The sequence below is a fragment of the Larus michahellis genome, chromosome W (genome assembly GCF_964199755.1).
Source record: "Larus michahellis chromosome W, bLarMic1.1, whole genome shotgun sequence".
NCBI lineage: Eukaryota > Metazoa > Chordata > Aves > Charadriiformes > Laridae > Larus > Larus michahellis.
This window is the reverse complement of record NC_133929.1, coordinates 8,565,725-8,589,895: the sequence shown is the minus strand read 5'-3', so window position 1 is coordinate 8,589,895 and position 24,171 is coordinate 8,565,725. Positions and strand designations below refer to the sequence as shown.

Here is a 24,171-nt window from a genome sequence, read left to right as displayed (position 1 = left end):
TTTGTGTGCATTTATTATATTAGTTAAATAGTCACTGGTCACCATGTTGCTTGGTTTATTATCGTGGCTGTGTTATGTAAATTCCTATATGGTTTATATACTTCCCACAATGCTGTTCATCACCTCTGGGAGAGGGATGAGGATTATCATTTTGCTGTCCTGTGCAATATCAGCTTATGATATGATAATATCATTTGTTAGACAGTTATGTCGGGGTGTTGTACTGTCCGTACCTTGGGCACCATCTCTCAGAATTTATTAACAATCACACCCAGTCTATGGGGGAAACAAGGGGGGACACTTTCCCCAGCTCTTTTACCTCCCTTTTCTCCTTCGGGCCAGGTATGACAGCTTTTGAGAATTTTGAATATCCTTGGGATGCTCAAACCAGCACGGTCCTATTGCTATGTCTCCTGAATGTGTTCCAGGTCCTGTTTAGGGTTAAACAGCTATTTAAGACTACCACCCAGAGATCTGCCCTGAGGCTGGATAGTCAGGGGTGGCATGGCATGTGGGAGAACATGGGCAGGTACCTAGAGAACTTCTCGCCTCCAATGGTCTGGGACTTCACCCCTGAACAACTACAGGACCCCGATAAAGTCATAGAATATTTGAAACGAAAATGCTGTGATAATTCCCACTGTAAGTGAAGACAAGGTTCGTGACCACCTGAGGAACCTGAACATACAGAAGTCCATGGGACCTGATGAGATGCACCCCAGAGTCCTGAGGGAATTGGCTGATGTAGTTGCCAAGCCACTCTCCATGATATTTGAAAACTCATGGCAGTCAGGTGAAGTCCCTGGTGACTGGAAAAAGGGAAACATCACACCCGTTTTTAAAAAGGGGAGAAAGGAGGACCCTGGGAAGATCATGGAACAGATCCTCTTAGAAGCTATGCTAAGGCACATGGAGGACAGGGAGGTGATTCGAGACAGCCAGCATGGCTTCACCAAGGGCAAGTCCTCCTGACCAACCTGGTGGCTTTCTACAATGGAGTGACATCATCAGTGGACAAGGGGAGAGCTACGGATGTCATCTATCTGGACTTCTGCAAGGCCTTTGACATGGTTCCCCCACAACATCCTTCTCTCTAAGTTGGAGAGATACGGATTTGATGGGTGGACTGTTCGGTGGACAAGGAACTGGCTGGATGGTTGCATCCAGAGGGTGGTGGTCAATGGCTCAATGTCCAGACGGAGAGGGGTGACAAGTGGTGTCCCTCAGGGATCCGTACTGGGACCGGTGCTGTTCAACATCTTCATCAATGATTTAGACGGTGGGATCAAGTGCACCCTCAGCAAGTTTGTGACAGGCTGAGAGAGTTGGGGTTGTTCAGCCTGGAGAAGAGAAGGCTCCAGGGAGACCTTATAGCAGCCCTCCAGTACCTGAAGGGGGCCTATAAGAAAGCTGGGGAGGGGCTGTTTGCAAGGGCATGTAGCAATATGACGAGGAGCAATGGCTTTAAACTAGAGCAGAGCAGATTTAGATTAGACATTAGGAAGAAGTTCTTTACAATGAGGGTGGTGAGGCACTGGAACAGGTTGCCCAGAGAGGTGGTGGAGGCCCCATCCCTGGAGACATTCAAGACCAGGCTTGAGGAGGCTCTGAGCAATCTGATCTAGTTAAAGATGTCCCTGCTTACTGCAGGGGGCTTGGACTAGATGACCTTTAAAGGTCCCTTCCAACCCAACAGATTATATGATTCTATGATTACAGAGACGCACAACTCACTGTGCTATGCTGGGCCCTGCACAGTATCTACTAAACACTGCTCGATATTATGCAGCACCCTCAGGGGAAAGAGATGGAAACCAGATCAATGGGCACTGCAGCTACCCCAACCCCTGCGACAGACACTGTGGCTACTCCAACCCCTGCGGCAGCCACTGCAGCTGAACCAGGGAACCAACCTGTGCTGATATCAGTTGCCCCTATACAGAAGAAGAAATACACGAAGAAATCTTTTCACTTCTTAGTAAGGGATGACGATGAACCAGGGCCATCACGAGAACAGGAGGAAGAGGCAGAACCAGAGATAATCACCCGATCCCTGTCCCTGAGCAAGCTGCAGGATATGTGAAAAAATTTCAGATGACTTCCGGGCGAGCGCATTGTCACCTGGCTGCTCCAGTGCTGGGATAACGGGGCCAGTAGCCTGGAATTAGAGGGTAGGGAAGCCAGGCAGCTGGGATCCCTGTCTAGGGAAGGGAGCATTGACAAGGCAATTGGGAAGAAGACCCAAGCCCTCAGCATCTGGAAACGACTCCTGTCAGGCATGAGGGAGAGGTACCCCTTCAGTGAAGATGTTGTATGTCAGCCAAGCAAGTGGACTACCATGGAAAGAGGTATCCAGTACCTGAGAGAATTAGCCATGCGGGAAATGATTTATTATGACCTGGACAATATACAGTTACCCACAGACCCTGATGAGGTGCAATGCCCAAGGCCCATGTGGCAGAAGTTTGTACGGAGCGCACGGTTATACGGAGAGTATAAGGCTCTAGTGGACACGGGTGCACAGTGCACTCTAATACCATCAAGCTATAGAGGGGCAGAACCCATTTGTATTTCTGGGGCCACAAGAGGGGTCCCAAGAGTTGACTGTACTGGAGGCGGAAGTGAGCCTAACTGGGAATGAGTGGCAAAAGCATCCCATTGTGACTGGCCCAGAGGCTCCATGCATCCTTGGCATAGATTACCTCAGGAGAGGGTATTTTAAGGACCCAAAAGGGTACCAGTGGGCTTTTGGCATAGCTGCCTTGGAGATGGAGGAAGTTAAACAGTTGTCTACCTTGCCTGGTCTCTCGGAGGACTCTTCTGTCGTGGGGCTGTTGAGGGTCGAAGAACAGCAGGTGCCGACTGCTACCACAACGGTGCATCGATGGCAATATCGCACTAACCGAGACTCTCTGATTCCCATCCATAAGCTGATTCGTCAACTAGAGGTTCAAGGAGTGATCAGCAAGACTCGCTCACCCTTTAACAGTCCCATATGGCCGGTGCGAAAATCTAATGGAGAGTGGAGGCTAACTGTAGACTATTGTGGCCTGAATGAAGTCACGCCACCTCTGAGCGCTGCCGTGCCGGACATGCTAGAACTGCAGTATGAACTGGAGTCCAAGGCAGCCAAGTGGTATGCCACAACTGATATAGCGAATGCATTCTTCTCAATCCCTTTGGCAGCGGAGTGCAGGCCACAGTTTGCTTTCACTTGGAGGGGCGTCCAGTACACCTGGAATCGACTGCCCCAGGGGTGGAAACACAGCCCCACCATTTGCCATGGACTGGTCCAGACTGCACTGGAACAGGGTGAAGCTCCAGAACATCTGCAACACATTGATGACATCATCGTATGGGGAAACACAGCAGAAGAAGTCTTTGAGAAAGGGGGTAAAATAGTCCGAATCCTTCTGAAAGCTGGTTTTGCCATAAAACAAAGCAAGGTCAAGGGACCTGCGCAGGAGATCCAGTTTTTAGGAATAAAATGGCAAGATGGACGCTGTCAGATCCCAATGGATGTGATCAACAAAATAGCAGCTATGTCTCCACCAACTAGTAAAAAGGAAACACGAGCTTTCTTAGGCATTGTGGGGTTTTGGAGGATGCATATCCCAGATTACAGTCTAGTTGTAAGCCCTCTGTATCAAGTAACCCGGAAGAAGAATGATTTTAAATGGGGTCCTGAGCTACGACAAGCTTTTGAACAAATCAAACAGGAAACAGTCCATGCAGTGGCCCTGGGGCCAGTCTGGGCAGGACAAGATGTTAAAAACGTGCTCTACACCGCAGCCGGGGAAAATGGCCCTACCTGGAACCTCTGGCAGAAAGTACCAGGGGAGACTCGAGGTCGACCCCTAGGGTTTTGGAGTCGGGGATACAGAGGATCTGAAGCCAACTATACTCCAACTGAGAAAGAAATCATGGACTGGCCAGAAGGCAAGGATTTTGGAATGTCACCAGAGGAGGAGGTGACGCGTGCGGAAGAGGCCCCACCATATAATAAACTGCCAGAAAATGAGAAGAAATATGCCCTGTTCACTGATGGGTCCTGCCGGATTGTGGGAAAGCATCGAAAGTGGAAGGCTGCTGTGTGGAGTCCTACACGACGGGTTGCAGAAGCCAGTGAAGGACAAGGTGAATCAAGCCAGTTTGCAGAGGTGAAAGCCATTCAGCTGGCTTTGGACATTGCTGAGCGAGAAAAATGGCCAGTACTTTATACTGACTCATGGATGGTGGCAAATGCTCTGTGGGGGTGGCTACAGCAGTGGAAGCAGGGCAACTGGCAGCGCAGGGGCAAACCCATCTGGGCTGCTGAACTATGGCAAGATATTGCTGCCCGGATAGAGAATCTGGTTGTGAAGGTATGTCACGTAGATGCCCATGTACCCAGGGGTTGGGCCACAGAGGAATATCAGAACAACCAGCAGGTGGATCGGGCTGCTAGGATTGAAGTGGCTCAGGTGGATCTGGACTGGCAACATAGGGGTGAATTGTTCGTAGCCCAATGGGCCCATGACACCTCAGGCCATCAAGGGAGAGATGCGACATATAGATGGGCTCGTGACCGAGGGGTGGACTTGACCATGGACACTATTGCACAGGGCATCCATGAATGCGAGACACGTGCTGCAGTCAATCAAGCCAAGCGTTTGAAGCCTCTTTGGTATGGAGGATGATGGCTGAAATATAAATATGGGGAGGCCTGGCAGATTGATTATATCACACCGCCACAGACCCGTCAAGGCAAGCGCCATGTGCTCACAATGGTGGAAGCAACCAGTGGATGGCTGGAAACATATGCTGTGCCCCATGCCACTGCCCGGAACGCTATCCTGGGCCTTGAAAAGCAAGTCCTGTGGACTGTTAAAAACTACACTGAGAGCAATGGATGGTGGGACCTTCAAACATTGGGATGCACATCTAGCAAAAGCTACCTGGCTAGTTAACACCAGGGGATCTACCAATCAGGCTGGCCCTGCCCAATCAAAACTTCCACGTACTGCAGAAGGGGATAAAGTCCCCGTAGTGCACATGAAGAATATGTCAGGGAAGACAGTCTGGGTTAGTCCTGCCTCAGGCAAAGGCAAACCCATCCGTGGGATTGCTTTTGCCCAAGGACCTGGGTGCACTTGGTGGGCGGTGCAGAAGGATGGGGAAGTCCAATGTGTACCTCATGGGGATCTGATTTTGGGCAAGAATAGCCAATGAATCAAATGGTATGATGTTAATTGCTAAGTAACCCTGCCACTGTATGTCCTCATTACTATAATTGCTCAGTTGTACTACAGTAAGAATCACCCAAACTAATGACAGATGGACTTTGATGAAAAACCGAGTAAGGTGCAGCGGTGATGGGATCAGAACTGACCTCAGCAGCTGGCACCCAGCAAATTCATTGAGATCGACATCTTCAACCCATGGACAGTGGGCATGAGACACACCGCATACATCAGCTGCAAGCTTCGAAAATACAGCATGCACCAGTCCAGAACCACACACCATCTCGCCTGCCCTGAGAGACTGTTCTAACAGATGGAGCCCTAAGTCATGGATTAGAGGAACTCAACGGACATTTTAGAGGGAGGGCCCATAGACAAAGGGCATTATATCTGTATGAATACATATGTACATATATATCAAAGACAGGGGAGAGTGGTGGCAATTCATTGGAACCTGTAAGATCTGGGCATGGCAAAGATGGTATGGAATAAGGAGTGGATAATGTCCTGTTTCTGGTGGGGATAGGGTTAATTCTCCCCAGGCTCTGGCAGGGGACATGGGTATTCCATCCCATGTGAGCCATGCCCAGTCTGTAGCCACTGGAGCTATGCCCAGTCTGTAGCCGCTGGGGGGGGGGGGCAGGAAGTCACTGGAGCAGGCTGGGGCATCCCAGGTCTGGTCGGTGAGCAGTGGTACCATAATTGTGTTTGTACATTCCTCTATCTGTGTTATTGTTGTTTTCTTGTTCCCTTTGCTGTTCTGTTAAACTGCCTTTGTCTCAACCCACAAGTTTTGCCTTTTTCTTCTGATTCTCCCCCCGTGGTGGGGGTGGGGCTTAACCATGACAGACTACATTCACATATTCAGGATGTCAGACATTTTTTTGAAGGATAATTGAATATATTGGAACTCTTCAGTAAAAATTCTCATACCCACAGTCTTGTTTGTTAACAACATACTTTATGACCTTTCAGTAATAAAACTAGTTGTAGAGGTAAAAAATTGTAATAGAGAACCTTAACATTTAGAATCCTAATGTTATTACAAGTGACAAACAAATTTTAAAGACAAAATTAAACCTTTGATTTAAAAGCAAGAAAAACTAATTTGAAGCAAAGACCATCTCTAGCCCACACAAAACAAGTGTTATTTTATTACTTTTATTATAATCAGAAATGAAAAATTTTCAAGTTGTAGGCATTTTTATTAAAGATGCTGAAATCAATCCAACAGTTTCACAAGATTTGGGCCTCTGCACAAGTGATATACATGCAAGCAGAATGTAAGAAGATAACTACTTAGTATAGCAACAGAGAACTCTTTTTTTTGTCTCAACATACTAGTTTAAAGCAAGCAGTGATTTATGTAACAAAACCCCCATGTTCTAGAGAAGATGATGAAATACAGCAAAGATATGCAACCCCCACTCTACACGTTAATACAGTACCTGGGCGCTGAATCTGTGAACATCAGAGGCACTGACTAGATCAATGGAAGACATGGAGGAAGAGCGACTATAGGGCTACCAGAGACAAAGAAAAAACCAAGGAATCAGAACAAAGGCAGAACAGAGCATTTGGTACCAACTTGCAAGCACAAGATAATGAAGAAAAGGAAAACAAAAGCACCATAAGCAGCAAGCACAGCAGTGAATGCTAATTTCATGCACCTATTATGTATTATGCTCCCAGTGTAGCCCTAAGAAGAGCATAGTGTTTCCAGTAACACTAAAAAAAGTCAACTGATCCTAATGCAAGAGACCGGAATTTTTAATTTTTTTTTTAAATCAATTAAATTAATTTTGATGAAGGTATCTTAAAAACACTGAGGTTAGCGAGTTGTGATTTTTTTTCCTTTAATATAATCTCTAACTGACAAGCTTGATACAAGCAAAGAATAGCCGAAATAGATACTGAAATCAGTATTTTTTTGAGCCAAGACAGAAAACAGTCCTTCTCCAGTTCCAGCTACTTCAATTGAAAATGAATAAACCATTGAAAGTTATACTAGAAACGCCTAAAAAATAATAAAATAATAAAAAAAATAATCAATCTTACCTATCCATATAAAATATAATATAGAAATATAACTCAGCCCATTATTCAGAGGAGATCATGAGAAATATCTTACCTTTTGGACAAATCTATGAGTCCCCACAGCAGAATATGCATCTCCAGAAGGTAAGGATGTTGGCCAGTGTAATCTGACCTTTTCACTTTGGGACTGTAACAAAATAAGTTCAATTATTGGTAGTCAGCTGCTACTCTATGAAACAGAGTGAGGCATCCTCAATCTATATAGTGGCTACAACAACTAATGCTGAATGACAGACATGAAGTTGTCATCCTGCTGGAGTTGTCAGGAAGTGAATGGGCCTGAAGACTGAATTACCCATTCATCTACACTTCAAGGTGTATTTCCAGGTTAAGCAAAATAGATTGGCAGCATTAAGGATGTTGCATCCATGTAGTAGTACAACAGTCACTCAAAACTTTTACTTTCCGCTAAGAGACCCCAACATAGATAAACTCTGTTGGGTACTGTACGTCCACTAGAAAGTCTTATAATTCTTAACCAAGTCATTGTATTCACCATATTCATAAGCCTAAAACCTTTTAAGACAAAGGAATCATAGAATAGAATCATAGAATCATTCAGGTTGGAAAAGACCCTTGGGATCATCGAGTCCAACCATCATCTCCACTCTACAAAGTTCTCCCTTACACCATATCCCTTAACACCACATCTAAACGACTCTTAAACACATCCAGGGATGGTGACTCCACCACCTCCCTGGGCAGCCTATTCCAGTGTCTAACCACTCTTTCTGGGAAGAATTTTTTCCTGATGTCCAGCCTAAACCTACCCTGCTGCAGCTTGAAGCCATTCCCTCTTGTTCTATCGCTAATTACCTGTGAGAAGAGACCAGCACCAACCTCTCTACAATGTCCTTTCAAGTAGTTGTAGAGAGCGATGAGGTCTCCCCTCAGCCTCCTCTTCCTCAAACTAAACAGTCCCAGCTCCTTCAATCGCTCCTCATAAGATTTATTCTGCAGGCCCTTCACCAGCTTCGTTGCCCTCCTCTGCCCTCGCTCCAGCACCTCGATATCTCTCTCGTGTTGAGGTGCCCAGAACTGGACACAATACTCAAGGTGTGGCCTCACCAGTGCTGAGTACAGGGGGACAATCACCTCCCTCCTTCTGCTGGTCACACTATTTCTAATACAAGCCAGGATGCCATTGGCCCTCTTGGCCACCTGGGCACACTGCTGGCTCATGTTCAGCCGCTTGTCAATTGAACCCCCAGGTCCTTTTCTGCCAGGCAGCTCTCCAGCCACACTGCCCCAAGCCTGTAGCCATGCATGGGGTTGTTGCGGCCCAAGTGCAGGACCCGGCACTTGGCCTTGTTGAAGCTCATTCCATTAGCATTGGCCCATCGGTCCAATCTATCCAAGTCTCTCTGTAGAGCCTCCCTATCCTCATGCAGATCAACACTCCCGCTTAGCTTGGTGTCATCTGCAAACTTGCTGATGATACACTCTATGTCCTTATCAAGGTCATCAATAAAGACGTTAAAGGAGGCACCACTTTGTTATTCCCTCTCATTTTATACATTACTATATTCTCATATTCTATATATTTCATCGCATGCATTTTATCCCTTTTTGATCCTTGTCACTGAAGTGTATTCAAGAAATGAGTTAGAGAAACAGCCAGAGCCTACACAATTTTTAAATAAAAACAAACACCAACAGAACTACGTCTTGCCTATTTCACATACCGCTACAGCCAAAAGAAACTTCAGAGCAATAATTAGGTTTTGAAAAATAGCTGCAGTATTTGATATTCTCATTTACACAAGGCATCAGTTACATATAAAGATAAGTTTTATACAGGACTAATATGCTTATTTAGGAATTAGAAACCAGAGATGTTCAATTAGCTTAACACTTATACTATCCTTTTCTATGCAAACTGTGAAGTCACTTTCTCAAAATTAGTGTTAAGCAATGATATTTAACTGTACAAATATTAAGTAGTGAATTCCACTTATAAGTGTCAGTATAAAATATCTAGTTTCAGGAGATGCACCCCAGGACTAAGTCACAAAAGTCTTCCACGAAGTGCCCATCATTAACATATTTTTCAAGTATCAATACCTGTTCTTCCATTTTATCCTGTCTATCAAGAGCAGCTTCAACAGCATCAAAGAATTCTTCTTCGTTAATCAGACTATTAGGACCCTCCTAGAGCATAAGAAACAAAACTAGTTCAAAATTTTGGAGGCACAAGAGCTCCGCTTAAGTTTAATATTAGAAACAGATATTTATATGTTATGCATATAACTGACAGAAGGAAATTTCTTCCATAGACCTCAAATATTTTCACCAATATTCTTAGATTACAATTCATCTGAAAACCCTACTTGTTAAAGGAAGTTATTTCCTTTAACTGCAATTTAGGGGTAGTTCTATAAATAAGCAAAAAAACTGAAGAAACTGAAGACTGAGTAACAGTGTCAATATGCTTTGACATCAGATTTAGGTTTTAATTAACATATCTGTTCTCTTAAAAATGTTTACAGTGTGTCAGTAAAGTAAACATATTAACATAATTATGTATATACTCCTTCCAAGTATTCCAGTGCCTTAGGGTAGATTTCAGATATGTGCTCAAAGCACAACAAGACAAGACAAAATCCTGGGGATCACTATTGAAAATTCTTGGAAATAAGAGTTTAACAATAAACAGCAGGTAGAGTTGAGTCAACTATTAAAAACTTGTGTCCACTAAGTAAAGTAAAATAGTAATTTAAGAAAACTAGGATTACTGCTTTTATTGTATTGTAAAACAAACTGGTTCAGCAAAATTCAAAAACCTACTTTACAACAGGGATATCTGTGAGAAGCAGCTGGGTTCATAACCAGGCAGACAAAATCCAACTTCTTATCCACCTTTTTCTTTTACAGTGCCTCAGTCGTAATGGAGAATCTAAGCTCAAGTATCTTTTAAATTTCCCAACATATTAGTACTATTTCTCATGCCATGATTCGCAAGCAGAAACCTGCTTGATTAATGTAAATGAAAGGGTCAAGTTCTTAAAAATTATGCAAACTGCATTATAGGTGCATTAGCTTACATTATTCTTCAGAAGGCAGTTTAAAAGCCTTAGAATTTGACTAAATAACTAAACTGAGGAGGAAGCTGCTAAAACATGCAATTTAACAGATGAAGCAGAACCTAAAATCATTGAATTTATCAACACGTTTCAAGTGGCGGTGACAAGTTAAAAATCAATTCAAGGTAAACTTCAGATTCTAGGACTGCCTCTGCAGTCAGAGTTTTTCATATTTGCATTACATATCTATACTGCTGATTCATTAAAAAGTAAGAGTACAAAACTTGCATATGAGCAGTATCAAATGTACAAGAAAAATAATAAAGAAGTCAGCAGAAATATCTGTAAGCAAAATACTTAGACGAAAGCAGAATAAGGAAACCTGAGGTGAAGACAGACTTTTATTCTCAAAAAATTAAGGATTTAGATTCTTCATTCAGTTTCAGAAAAAGAAAAGTGGCATGAACACATCTGCACAGCTAAAGACCTTGATTTACACACACACACTCCTTTGTGAAACAAACCAATCTTTAAAAGCATTAGCATTTTTAAAGATTTCAAAAGCAGAATTTGTACCTCGTAGTCTGGCCCTCCAAAGTGGGACTTTTTCTTCAGTTCTGTCACAGCATTTTTGTATGCTTCTTCTATTCTTCTCCTTTTCTCTATCTCCTGTAAAATTACATGATCATTTAATGCAGCAAAAATGAATCAGCTGATAACAGTCAGCATGCCAATAAATGGAATGACTGGTATAGGGGTTTCTCCCAAGTAACAACTGCAAATCTGCTGATTTTCTGATTTTATATGAATGCATGCCCATATACGGGCATATATAATACAAAACTTGGGGAGCTAGCTACCTTGAGCATACCTTCTTTAAGTCATGTGAAAGAAACTAGATCACCAAGCAAAATCTGGTATCTAGTTTAAGCATAGCTATTCACAGTTTGTTGAGGGTCAGACTTGGTATCTGACAGTTTTATATAAACTCCTTGACACAGATGCTTGGGCAGTGATAACAAAGGGTGAAAAGTAAGACTGGTAGAAAGCTAACTTGTTGAATAGGGTGAGATACTAGTGAATCAAAGCATATAAGCTTGTATCTATAATTAGCTGGCGTAGGATCCACATGAATCATTTTGTGAACTCCATGCAGAGACTAACAACTCAACATCATTCTCCCATAATACGTGTGTGACTGTACTAGAGCCACTAATAATGTTAAGGCAAGAAGTTCCTGCCTGGCACAACAGGCGCTGCAGTTGCAACTGCCCAGCGACTACCCCACCTTCCCAGATGCCATTGCATAACAGGTACAGTGCTCTGCAAGGGAAACTGGACAATGATAAGCATGATAGTTCTTCCACCTTAGAGGTGTCAGCAAGGTCTAGTTGGACCACCCCCCACATCAAAACCTCTATGGTAAAAAACAAAAGACGGGTCATTGTCATAGGTGACTCCCTACTGAAGGGAGCAGAAGGCCCAATATGCAGACCGGACCCGCTACATAGGGAGGTCTGCTGCCTCCCTGGGGCCCGGGTCAAGGACGTGAAGAGGATGCTTCCTTCCCTGGTACGGCCCTCAGACCATTACCCCCTTTTGATCTTTCAGGTAGGCAGTGATGAAGTAGTGAGAAGAAGTCCGAGGGCAATGAAGAGAGATTTCAGGATCTTGGGATGGCTGGTCAAAGGCTCCAAGCCTAGTGCTACCTGCAGGACTTTGGGTTCTTTGACCATGGCCTGATTTACAAGACACCAGGCCTGCTGGTAACAGGCAGGAATAGCTTATCTTGCAGGGGGAAAAGGGTTCTAGGACAAGAGTTATCAGGGCTCATTGAGAGTGCTTTAAACTAGATTTGAAGCGGGGTGGGGATGCTACTGGGCTTGCCAGTGAGGTGCCTGGGTATAGTAGCTCAGCACTTGTGGGGCAGTGTGCTAGTATTTTTGAGAGCCAGAAGGCCTACCACCCCTCAAGGGTGAAAACTACACGCACAACTCCCTCTCTGAAATGCTTATACACCAATGCACGCAGCATGGGGAATAAGCAGGAAGAGCTGGAGATCTGTGTGCGGTTGCAGGGCCACGATCTCATTGCAATTACTAAGACGTGGTGGGACAGCTCACATGGCTGGAATGCTGTCATGGACGGCTATGTCCTTGTCAGAAAAGACAGGCCAGCGAGGTGAGGTGGTGGAGTTGCTCTTTATGTGAGAGAGCATCTAGAATGCATTGAGCTCTCCCTGGGGGCGGATGAAGAGAGAGTTGAGAGCTTATGGGTAAGGATATATGAGGGACATTGTTGTGGGTGTTTATTACAGGCTACCTGATCAGGATGGGGAAGCTGATGAGGCTTTCTACAGACAGCTGAAGGTAGCCTCACAGTCACAGGCCTTGGTTCTCATGGGGGACTTCAATCACCCTGATATCTGCTGGGAAGACCCCACAGCCAGGCATGCACAGTCCAGGAGGCTCCTCCAGTGCATTGATGACAACTTTCTGACACAAGTGGTGCAGGAGGCAACAAGGAGAGGTGTACTACTGGACCTAGTACTGACAAAGAGGGACTGGTGGAGGACATGAAGGTTGGGGGCACCCTAGGCTGCAGTGATCATGAAATGATAGAGTTCAGGATCATGGGCAGTATTCACAAAACAACAAGTAGGATTGCAACCTTGGATTTCAGGAGGACTAACTTTAACCTCTTCGAGAAACTGCTTGGAGAGATCCCGTGGGCTAGGGCTCTGGAAGGCAAGGGGGCTCAAGAGAGCTGGTTGGTATTCAAAGACCACTTCCTCCAAGCTCAGGATCGGTGCATCCCTAAGAGAAAGAAATTGGGCAAGGGACGCAGGAGACCTGCATGGTTGAGCAGGGAGCTTCTGAAAAAGCTCAAGTGGAAGAAGGACGTTTACAGCACGTGGAAGAAGGGACTGACCCCTTGGGAAGATTACAAGAATGCTGTCAGAGTAAGCAGGGATGAAACGAGGAAAGCCAAGGCCTCCTTGGAATTAAACCTGGCTAGGGATGTCAAGGTCAACAGGAAGGGCTTCTACAAGTATATTGGAGGCAAAAGGAAGACCAGAGAAAATGTGGACCCACTGTTGAATGAGACAGGATCCATGGTGACGGAGGATGCGGAGAAGGTGGAGTTACTGAATGCCTTCTTTGCTTCGGTCTTTACTGCTCAGCCCAGCCCTCAGGAATCCCAGACTTTGGAGAAAGTAACAGGGAAAGTCTGGACAAAGGAAGACTTCTCCTTGGTTGAGGAGGATCAAGTGAGAGATCAATTAAGTCAACTGGATAACCACAAGTCCATGGGTCCTGATGGGATGCACCCAAGAGTGCTGAGGGAGCTGGCGGAAGTCATTGCTGGGCCACTCTCCATCATCTTTGAAAGGTCCTGGAGAACAGGCGAGGTGCCTGAGGACTGGAGGAAAGCCAATGTCACTCCAGCCTTCTAAAAGGGCAAGAAGGAGGACCCGGGGAACTACGAGCCAGTCAGCCTCACCTCCATGCCTGGAACAGCTCGTTCTGGGCGTCATCTCGAGGCATGTGGAGGAAAAGAAAGCTATCAGAAGTAGGCAACACAGAGTCACCAAGGGGAAATCATGCCTGACTAATCTGCTAGCCTTCTATGATGGCATGACTGGATGGAGAGATTGAGGGGAGGGCAGTGGATGTGGTCTACCTTGACTTCAGCAAGGCATTTGACACGGTCTCCCACAGCATCCTCATAGGGAAGCTTAGGAAGACTGGGCTAGATGAATGGACAGTGGAGGTGGATTGAAAACTGGTTGAAAAACAGAGCTCAGAGGGTCGTGATTAGGGGCACAGAGTCTAGTTGGAGGTCAGTGACGAGTGGTGTTCCCCAGGAGTCAGTACTGGGTCCAGTCCTCTTCAATATATTCATCAATGACCTGGATGAAGGGATAGAGTGTGCCCTCAGCAAGTTTGCTGATGACACAAAGCTGGGAGGGGTGGCTGACACACCAGAAGGCTGTGCCGCCATACAGAGAGAATCTAGACAGGCTGGAGAATTGGACAGAGAGAAACTAATGAAATTCAACAAGGGCAAGTGCAGGGTGCTGCACCTGGGGAGGAATAACCCCCTGCACCAGTACAGGTTGGGGGCTGACCTGCTGGAGAGCAGCTCTGTGGAAAGAGACCTGGGAGCCCTGGTGGACACCAGGATGACCATGAGCCAGCAATGTGCCCTTGTGGCCAAGAAGGCCAATGGCATCCTGGGGTGCATCAAGAAGAGTGTGGCTAGCAGGTCGAGGGAGGTCATCCTCCCCCTCTACTCTGCCCTGGTGAGACCACACCTGGAGTACTGTGTCCAGTTCTGGGCTCCCCGGTTCAAGAGGGACAGGGAACTGCTGGAGAGGGTGCAGCAGAGAGCTACCAAGATGATTAGGGGACTGGAACTCCTCTCTTATGAAGAAAGGCTGAGGGATTTGGGTCTTTTCAGTCTGGAAAAAAGACGGCTGAGGGGAGAATCTTATCAATGCTTATAAATACTTAAAGGGTGGGTGTCAGGAGGATGGGGACAGGCTCTTTTCAGTGGACAGGACAAGAGGTAACCGGCACAAACTTGAGCATAGGAGGTTCCGCCTAAACATGAGGAGGAACTTCTTTACTTTGAGGGTGGCAGAGCACTGGAACAGGCTGCCCAGAGAGGTGGTGGAGTCTCCAACTCTGGAGACATTCAAAACCCACCTGGACGCATTCTTGTGCAACCTGCTCTAGGTGACCCTGCTCTGGCAGGGGGTTGGACTAGATGATCTCCAGAGGTCCCTTCTAACCCCTGTCATTCTGTGATTCTGTATATTTTTAATAAAGAAGCAGTAATACTGGAATCAGATTAAGCCTAGTATTTCCTCTGCAAATTCTACATACTGACAGATATTCCCAGAGAAAAAGCTATAAACACTTCTGAAATTCTTGCAGAATTCAGCTTTAGTACATAAGATGTTTCTCTGTTCCCTTTTGACAACTGGACACCACATGCTACTTATTGCAGATATGAGTATAATTATTCAGCAACCCAATTTGAACTTTAATGATTCAGTGGAAAACCCTTAACAACACTGAAAGGCTGAGTTTACCAACTGGGAATTTGGTGGTAATGTTCATTCTGGAACACATACTTTCCAGTTTCTAAAGAAAAGTTTGAAAAATAAAGAAACAGCTTTGATACAAAACAAAGAAGTATAGTTTTCCACAGGAAAATTCTTAGGAAAAAAGCAACACTTAAATCAAGACAGTATTGCCTTTATCTGTGAATGTAGGCTTTTCCCTTCCTGAAACTATCACAAACAGGCAATAACTGCTAACACTTACGTTTCACAAAACATTGCAAGTTTACCTATTTTGAAAGTAACTGGAAAGTCCTGGAGATGCAGAAAGCATGACTTGAGTGTAAGTCATTGTGAGAAAGCATAGAAGTTTCACCAGAACACTTGGAATGAAAAACAAAACACAAAAAAACTCCCAAAAAACCAATTCCCCCCCAAGTACCCACGCTTTGTGTACTTCAATCTGCAAATTAGTGATAATTCACACCTGTCAAAAGACAACTCTCTAAATCTACCAGCTTCTATTGGCAAAAACATTAAATAAGGCAGAAATTAGGAAGTTGTTTGATTGCACAGCAGAAAAATTACTGGTGTATTAAAACTCTGTAAAATTTAATGAGACATTTAAGTTACAATTGTGAAAGGTGAACAGAATAAACTACCCAAACATGTTAATCTTAAAGTAAAATTTAACATTCAGAAGATAAGTTTGCACATTAATGCCAATTATTAAGACTAAAGGAAACAAGAATAGAAAAATGTTGCTGTAGTCAAGACAAGAAAAGCATCATCACAAGGATTTTTTTGCAAATAAAACAATGGAAAAAATACTAGAGAGTAAATCATTTCCCTGTTTATCCATTTTCTTTAAAAAAGTCTATTTTAAAAATACATTCGAGAGGCTCATACTGAAAAATATACTGCACTGGAAAAATAAAAAGTCAAGCTCAAGATCTTAACAGATAAGAATAAAAGGTCAAAAGCAAAGCCGTAACTACAATCACCATTACGTGCTTCTGTATTAATTTTATTCTGGCCATCTGAGTGCTTTGGTAACAGAAAGAAAACTAAATATAGAATTCTAAAATTACAATCACTATGAGCACTATTTTAAGTCTTTAAAATTAAAAGATGCGTTTTTAATGATTTCTTGCTTTCAAAGGTTTAAAAATAAAGTTTCCAACTTTCAGAATGTAACTTAAAAGTCTTTGATTTATTTAAAAAACAGGGTTTCTAGAGAAAGATACTCGCTTCATAACACTGTACTCATCTCAAGTCAAATTGTACTGAGCTTCAACAAGTTCTGATGAACTTGACCTTTTTAATATTAAAAATATTTAAGGACAGATATAATTTTGAAATATATTTTATTCAAGTTCGGAAGACATAAACCTCTCTTGCATCTTTAGGCTAAACTGGCCCTCTACAAGATGGAGACTGTATAGTTTTGTGAAGTAGCAGGACTCTCACTAATCACATTTGTGTTTTGCTGTCAAGTAAAACGTGGTTCTCAAGTTAGTGGAGTGAGGAGGCTGGAGAGGGAAGGAGAGTAAGTTGGATTACAACGGTATTTACACTATTTGTAAAACACTAATTGCTTTTAGCCACTGACAGAGATCCTGTTCTTCCTGTGACAAACCTGCACAGAACAAAGCCTGAGGAGTGAATTTGCTGATATACAAAGGACAAACTTGACGCCGCACCTTTCATTTCTTCTAGATGGTCTTTTACAGGCACTGGACAGACTTACAAGAGCTTTAAAACCCTCCCAGCTAGAACAAACACAAACGGCTGCCCAATTTCATATATTTTCCCCCTCTAATCTCTCAGAGGAGATATTCTGAACTTTATCATCTCCCAATATTTACTTCTTTTTCAGAGCAGCGTAAGCATCTATCCAAGAAAACCAAGAGTACAGAGATCAACATCATTCTCCTCCTACATCTATTTATCAGATGACAGAGCAATGTTTTTTTTGCTCAGGCCCATAGTTATAGAAGAGACTTTGAGAGCCATGTTTAGCCACTAAAACAAGAAGGTAAAAAAACAAAACAAAAGAAGTGCTACGACTGAAGTGGAATAAATAGCTTTAGCAAAGGTCTGAGTACAGTCAACTGCTGTCTTTAAATTCTTGTGCAGAGTGTAGGTGTCAAGGTGTTGGTTGTGGGGGGCTGCAGGAGTGCCCTCTGTGGGAAGAGGCCAGGGGCTGCCCCGTGTCAGACACAGCTGGTTCCAGCCAACTCTAAAACAGACCCACCACAGGACAGAGCTGAATCCATCTGCCACATGCATGGCACCTCTGTGAAAATGTATTTAAGAGCAATAAACACCCCAGGGAGAGAGGAAGGTGAACAAAAAGTGAGAAACAGAGGGAATGCCTAGCCCAGAGGAGAAGCAGCTCCAGGGCAGCAAACATATCCACGCTGCAGCCCATGGAGGGACCCCATGCTGGAGCAGAGGGACATTTCTTGAAGGAACTACGTTCCATGGAGGACCCCCACTGGAGCAGATTTTTCCCAGAAGACTGCAGCCCTGGAAAGGACCTGCAGTGGAGCAGGGAAAAAGTGTGAGGGGGAAGGAGTGGCAAAGACTAAGTGTTTTGGACCAACCTCAAACCCCCATTCCCTACCCCCCACCCCTACTCTGCACTGCTTGGGGCTAGCAGGCCTGCAGTGAAAGAGTGAAGTTGAGACTGGGAAATGGGGAAAGAAAGCTGTTTTAGTGTTTGTCTTTTTGTTTCCCACTAACTGTACCTATTTTAATCAGCGACAAATTGATTTTCCCCAAGTTGAGACTGTTCTGCCATGACAAGAACTGGTAAGCAATCTCCATCTTTCTCTTGGCCCATGAGCTTTCTCATCCTATTTTTCCCCCCAGTCCTGCTGGATGGAGTGGTAAGTGAACAGCTGGGTGGGCATTTAGCTGTTAGTCAAGGTTAACCCACCACGATTCTATATTATTTAATTCAATCAAAATCTCCTCTTCTAAAAGGCTAGCAATTAGAGGAATCCAAATAAAAAAAAGGTTATTTTATATTAGAATTGCAGTACTTCACCATGAGCGTGCTGTAAACCCCAGAAAATTTCACGGACAAGCGTGACAAAGTTGCAGGTCTACTAAAGCAGAGAAACTTAAAATCTCCAAGTTTTTAGAAGCTTTTGCCATTTTAATTTCTGGGAAACCAAGTCCAAATAAGCTTGTGACCCCCTTTAAAATCTATTTACTCATGCTGTATGAGGTGTTATGTTGCTGTATGAGGTATCAGTCACACAAGTCTCAAAGTGAAATTTAGGTTTGAATTTGTTAATTGCTTCCAGCTAAAAACAAGTGCTTTAAAGTTAGTCCACAGAAGAAGAAAAACGTGACAAATAACTAATCTAAACCAATTCAAATTCTATATTAACATATTATTCTGTAATAACATATACTAATCTACTGACAAGAAAAATTCACTTCATCTGTGTTCTAAGCAAAGTCTGATCAGCAAGAGTGAACTGTGCTTGCTCAGCCCAGAGAAGAGAAGGCTTTTGTGGGGGGACTTAACAGTAGCCTTCCAATACCTCCGAGGAGGTCATCAAGAAACTGAGCCAGGCTCTTCACAGCAGTCTATAGTAGGAAGATGTAAAACAATAGGCAGATACTGGAATAAGAGCTACTCCAACTGGATATAATGAAAGACTTGTTTACTATAACAGCAGTTGAGCAGCAGAACAGGCAGCCCAGAACAGCTGTGTGGTCTCCAGCCTTGGAGACTTGAAACTAGACTTGATAAAGCCCTGAGCAACCCAGTCTGATCTCAAACTATACTTCCTTTAAGCAGGAGGTTGGACTAGAGACCTCTTGAGGTCCTATGGATCCTATTAACAAGCTTCAAGTCTTAGGTCTGCTATAATTTCTCCAACTACCCAGATGAAGCAATAATAAATTAAGTGCTGACAGAAGTCACAATACAGTTAGATAGGACCAGGCCTTTGACATACAGACAAAAAAGAGCCAGGAGACAGGATTCAAACGTGGATGTATTTTGTCTGAATGACTTCATTCTTTGAATTGTGTACCACTAACACATATGGAGTAAGATTTTTTAAGTGTAATATACACCATATGGAAACATGTTAAATTAAAAACAAGACAACGGATAAAGGACTGTACAGGACACCAGCCAGTGATGGCAGGATTCTAGAAATCAAAGCCTGAAGTACAACCTAGCCATGCTTCTAGCACATCTCATCTGAAGAGAGAAGACACTGCTCCTTTTGAGTTGCTACAGTGGTTGAGTAGGCTTACCATGAACTATCACTGCCATAAGAATAACAGATATTATAATACCACACATACCGCTAAAAAAATTAGCCAATTGGTATAAAACATGACTTGTTAATCTCTTCAATCTCATAAAGGTAAGTAAAATAATCATATCTTAGACCTTTAAGGTTAGAACTGGTTCTTCTCAGTACTGTCACCATCTCTTATCACAATTAAAACATTTCAGAGATTTGCACATCATTTTGCAAGCATGGATAATTAGGTCTCTTTTAGAGGGCTGCAAGCAATACACTTATTACTGTAGAATACTATCAGGTTCTTTATAGATATAAAAATATAGGAATACTATCTGAACAAGGGCTGGGAAAAGAAAGAATATGATGAATACTGTTACTGGATCACCAACAGTCAGGATGAGGTTTTAACATTTTATAGGAGTAATAAATAATGAAAGTACCTAAAATTAATAAATGCTGTACATAAACCTAAAAGCAATACCTGGAATAAAAAAAGTTAAAAACAGCTAATTTGAAATTTCAATTTCAAGCTAAAGAAACAACTTTTTCAATAAAGGTAAAAAGGAAATGATCTTACCTTATCTAGTCTTTTTTGCCAGCTTTCTTCACGTTTTACCATGAGTTCAATACAATGAGAGAGTGTAGCAAGGATTCCAGCAGTAGTTGCCTTGAAAGTTATAGCTTCTCCTTTAAAGTCTATGCCATTAATTCCTTTGGGTGTCACATGTGGAAACACTAAAAACAAACATCATTTACCGATAGCTGCCTTTAACTCAAACAAGCGTTTTACATGTATGCTTTATATTACAACTGTTTGAAGAAATTAGACTGGATAGAAAGTTAATTTAAAAATAAAAATCAAAAGCGCTAATAATTTTCAGCTATCCACAGGGTAAGGAGGAACGCATCCCTTCAGCTTCATCTTTCTATACTGTATTTCAAGTCTGCTTGTAATGCTGTATTACTCTGCACTCTGCAAATCATGTAGGTGGAGGGAGTGGGAATACTTTGTAACAATAGCAGTTTGACAGCTTGAAGTGGGGCCTAATTAACAGAGAACAGCCTTAAAACATATCTGATACAGCACTAAGAAAGGAACAATTTCAAAATTCAATCAAACCCAAAAGGTAAAATTTCAAGGTTGCTTTAAGCAGGTAACTATAGATTTAAAAACTTCAACATAAAAAAGGGTATAATATAAAAGTATCAAATGTGTTGAATTATCCAAGTACTGTGGGGTTTTGCAGTTCCAACAACTACTTCATGCTGTCAACTAGGCCATCTGTTGCTAAGGCTATTTAAACAAGTCACTTAAAATGTGTGACAAAAAAGTACCTATTCTATGTCAAATTCATATGTAGGTTGACAGAATAACAAATCAAACACTACACATTAATGTCAGTAAATATTAGAAAGCAGAAGTAACACCCATGTTGAAGCTGACTGAGCTCAGCAAGTTATAGTAACTCCTGCTATGCCATGGGGCAAGTTAATGACTTATCACCCAGTTGGATATTGCTTTCTTTTCTCAGTGTGTCAGTGTGCCACTGTTATGGTTTAAAGAGTACAAATAAATATTTGTGTAAGTTTATCCAATATCTGTCTGCAAGGGTAAAGCAGAGCTTTCAAGCAGCCTCAGTTCTTGGAGGGAAGAGAAATGCAATTGCTGTTCTCTAATGGTAGAGCACAATATCTACACTTAAGGAAGAGAAAGCAAGCATCACATGGTCTTAAGCAATGGTTTAAGTCTCCGGAGGTGTTATAAACCCTCCTTTCAGAAGGAATCAAACTTTTTCAAACATACATTTACACACCACACACTACTTCAAATACCTCAATAAACATACATACTATTATAGAACACAGTTTATTTTTGTTTCATGTTAATCAAGAATACTCCCTAAAAGGTAAAGATGATAGGAGCGAAAGAAAGATCGATCTGTTTCAGAAGCAATAATGAGCTCTCCCTCCCCCTAACAGCTGCAGAGGGAACACAGAAGAGGCTAAGACTGAAATTGGTATAATATGGCAAGGAGGTGATGCAGTGGATTCACTGAATAATGAAAATTAGACAAGAGCTTCACCAATAACACACTTCACTAATGGAAAAAAAAGCAGTTTATACTAATAATATGTCCTGCTTGTGTAGACCATGTTCATGTGCAGGCTTACCAGCACAGCTATGCTGCTTATAGATGTGATTTTTCTCCTAAGTATGCAACATGCTAGACGCACTGAAGAAATTACCGCTGGCTGCAACAATATAAAATAATTTCATAAATCTATGGTAGATTGTAAGGGAGATGCAGCAACCTAGCCTCATTTCCTGGAAAAAAACCGGCTTTTGTTCCTGGATATCTTTAGGCCTCAGCTACAACTCATTAATACTTCCATAGAGTTTCAGTCATCATATATTCTAAGTCATTCTTTAATGACTAGTCTCAAAGTAGCAGTGATACATACAGAGCTTGTAATTTCAAAGTCAGTGTCCATAGTTCCTTTCAGCCATTATAATTCTGGACAAAACCAAACTAGTTTCAGAAAGGCGCAAGGCCTATTTCTTTAAAGAGAAGATCACTCAAGATATTCCTTACTGTCGATGGGAGTATTTTGATTCACTCCTAATAAAAGGAGACATTTGTCTTCCTAGAACATGTCAGAAGACAGCCTCAAGCCCTGTCTCAGCAACAGCTGAACTTCAGCACATTAGAAGTATTTATCAGGATATTTTTTTTCTATTTGGAGAGCCTGAACATCTGTCCTGGTTTCAGATAGGATAGAGTTAATTTTCTTTCTAGTAGCTGCTGTGTTTTGGATTTGGCATGAGAATGTTGAGGAATGTTGATAACACATATTGTTTTAGTTGTTGCTAGGTAACATTTATATTAGTCAAGGACTTTTTCAGCTTCCCATAGAAGGTGAGAGGGAGCACAGAAAGAACGAGCTGACCAGGGGATATTCCATACCATAGATGTCATGCTCAGTATAAAAATGGGGGTTGGACGGAGGGCAGGAATCTGTGATCACTGCTCGGGATGGGCTGGGCAATCAATCATTGACATTCTGCATAACTAATGTGTATATATAGTGGATACACCAGAAGAACATAGATATGAAGAAATGTTTTAAAGGTAAATTAAGCTGAAACTCCTACATCATTCTATAAATGCTAGGTTTGACAAAGACATCTTTTTCAAAACGAATCATGCAGTGAAATTAAATTCTCACTTCACATTTTTTAAAGAAGGCTTTTTCAGTTTTCTGAAGTTTGTTCTGACTTAACAGTCCTCAAAAATGAAGACTTTTATATATAAAATAGGGTTAGTAGAACTGTGGACTTGCTTACAGGTGAGTGTTGCAAGCTTGCTTGTCTTTGCTGATAAGAGGCAAGAAAGATTTATTCAAAACTTCAGTTGTACAATACTTAACCTCTGAAATCAGCACTACAATTAATCCTCATCAGAGCAAGCACTTTATATCATTGAAAAAAATCTATTCATATGATTAAATCTCTGGAAGTATACTGAAAGCTCCTTCCATTTCCTTTCCTCGTAACAGTTTTGTCAATAATCTAGAAAGAGCACTTAATATACAGCACTTAAATACAGCAAGGAAACATGCAACACACGGGGAACTAGAGCCAGTTAAAAAGAAAAACACAAGACAGAAAAGGCTTATTTTGCCCATACATTTTCCAGGTTCTTGAAGAAAGTGCCTATATTTTTAAAAATGTGTTTGGTAAGTAAGTACATCTTTTGGAGATTCCATCAGATTTGAAACTGTACCGTTTCAAAGTTGTGTGAACCAAAGTCTAACAAATACTGAACTGTCAACGACGATAACCAGATCATTTAAGATAAGAATAAAAATCAGAATTCTGTTCATCATAACATTGGTAAATACAGTTAAAAGAAGTGCTAAAATTATGATGAGTGAGAATTAGTAACAATGTTGACTAAACCATTACATAGCCATAGAACTTAGAAAAACAATAATGGGGCACACCTAACTGGAAAAGCATTGTGCTCTGTCACACTGCTAAAGCAGATAACACTTCCAAGAAAAACTACAATTGCCTGTTACAAATCTCAGTTCCCAATATCCGAATGATGCAGCTGTTTCAACAGAATTTTGTAGTGGAAATAGCTTTGGACACAGAATAGAATCATAGAATGTGTTGGGTTGGAAGGGACCTTTAAAGGTCATCTAGTCCAACCCCCCCTGCAGTAAACAGGGACATCTTTAACTAGATCAGATTGCTCAGAGCCTCATCAAGCCTGGCCTTGAATGTCTCCAGGGATGGGGCCTCCACCACCTCTCTGGGCAACCTGTCCCAGTGCCTCACCACCCTCATTGTAAAAAACTTCTTCCTAATGTCTCATCTAAACCTACCCTGCTCTAGTTTAAAACCATTGCCCCTCGTCCTATCGCTACATGCCCTTGCAAACAGCCCCTCCCCAGCTTTCCTGTAGGCC

The 24,171-nt window shown here is 42.6% G+C and overlaps 1 protein-coding gene across 10 annotated transcripts in view; it reads right to left on the bottom strand.

Annotated features, from left to right (window-relative positions):
* The window catches only part of LOC141735420 (ceramide transfer protein-like), a 123,239-nt gene that overhangs the window by 23,099 nt on the left and 75,969 nt on the right, over nt 1-24,171 (bottom strand). For 8 of the 10 annotated variants that reach the window (XM_074568125.1, XM_074568128.1, XM_074568129.1 and 5 more), the window contains 5 exons: nt 20,274-20,431; nt 10,919-11,011; nt 9,384-9,470; nt 7,354-7,446; nt 6,671-6,745 (listed from right to left, as the gene is read on the bottom strand). In XM_074568125.1, coding sequence (XP_074424226.1) covers nt 6,671-6,745; nt 7,354-7,446; nt 9,384-9,470; nt 10,919-11,011; nt 20,274-20,431 — 506 coding nt within the window. The remainder of the gene's footprint in view (nt 1-6,670; nt 6,746-7,353; nt 7,447-9,383; nt 9,471-10,918; nt 11,012-20,273; nt 20,432-24,171) is intronic. The other 2 variants (XM_074568126.1, XM_074568132.1) reach the window with 1 other exon arrangement.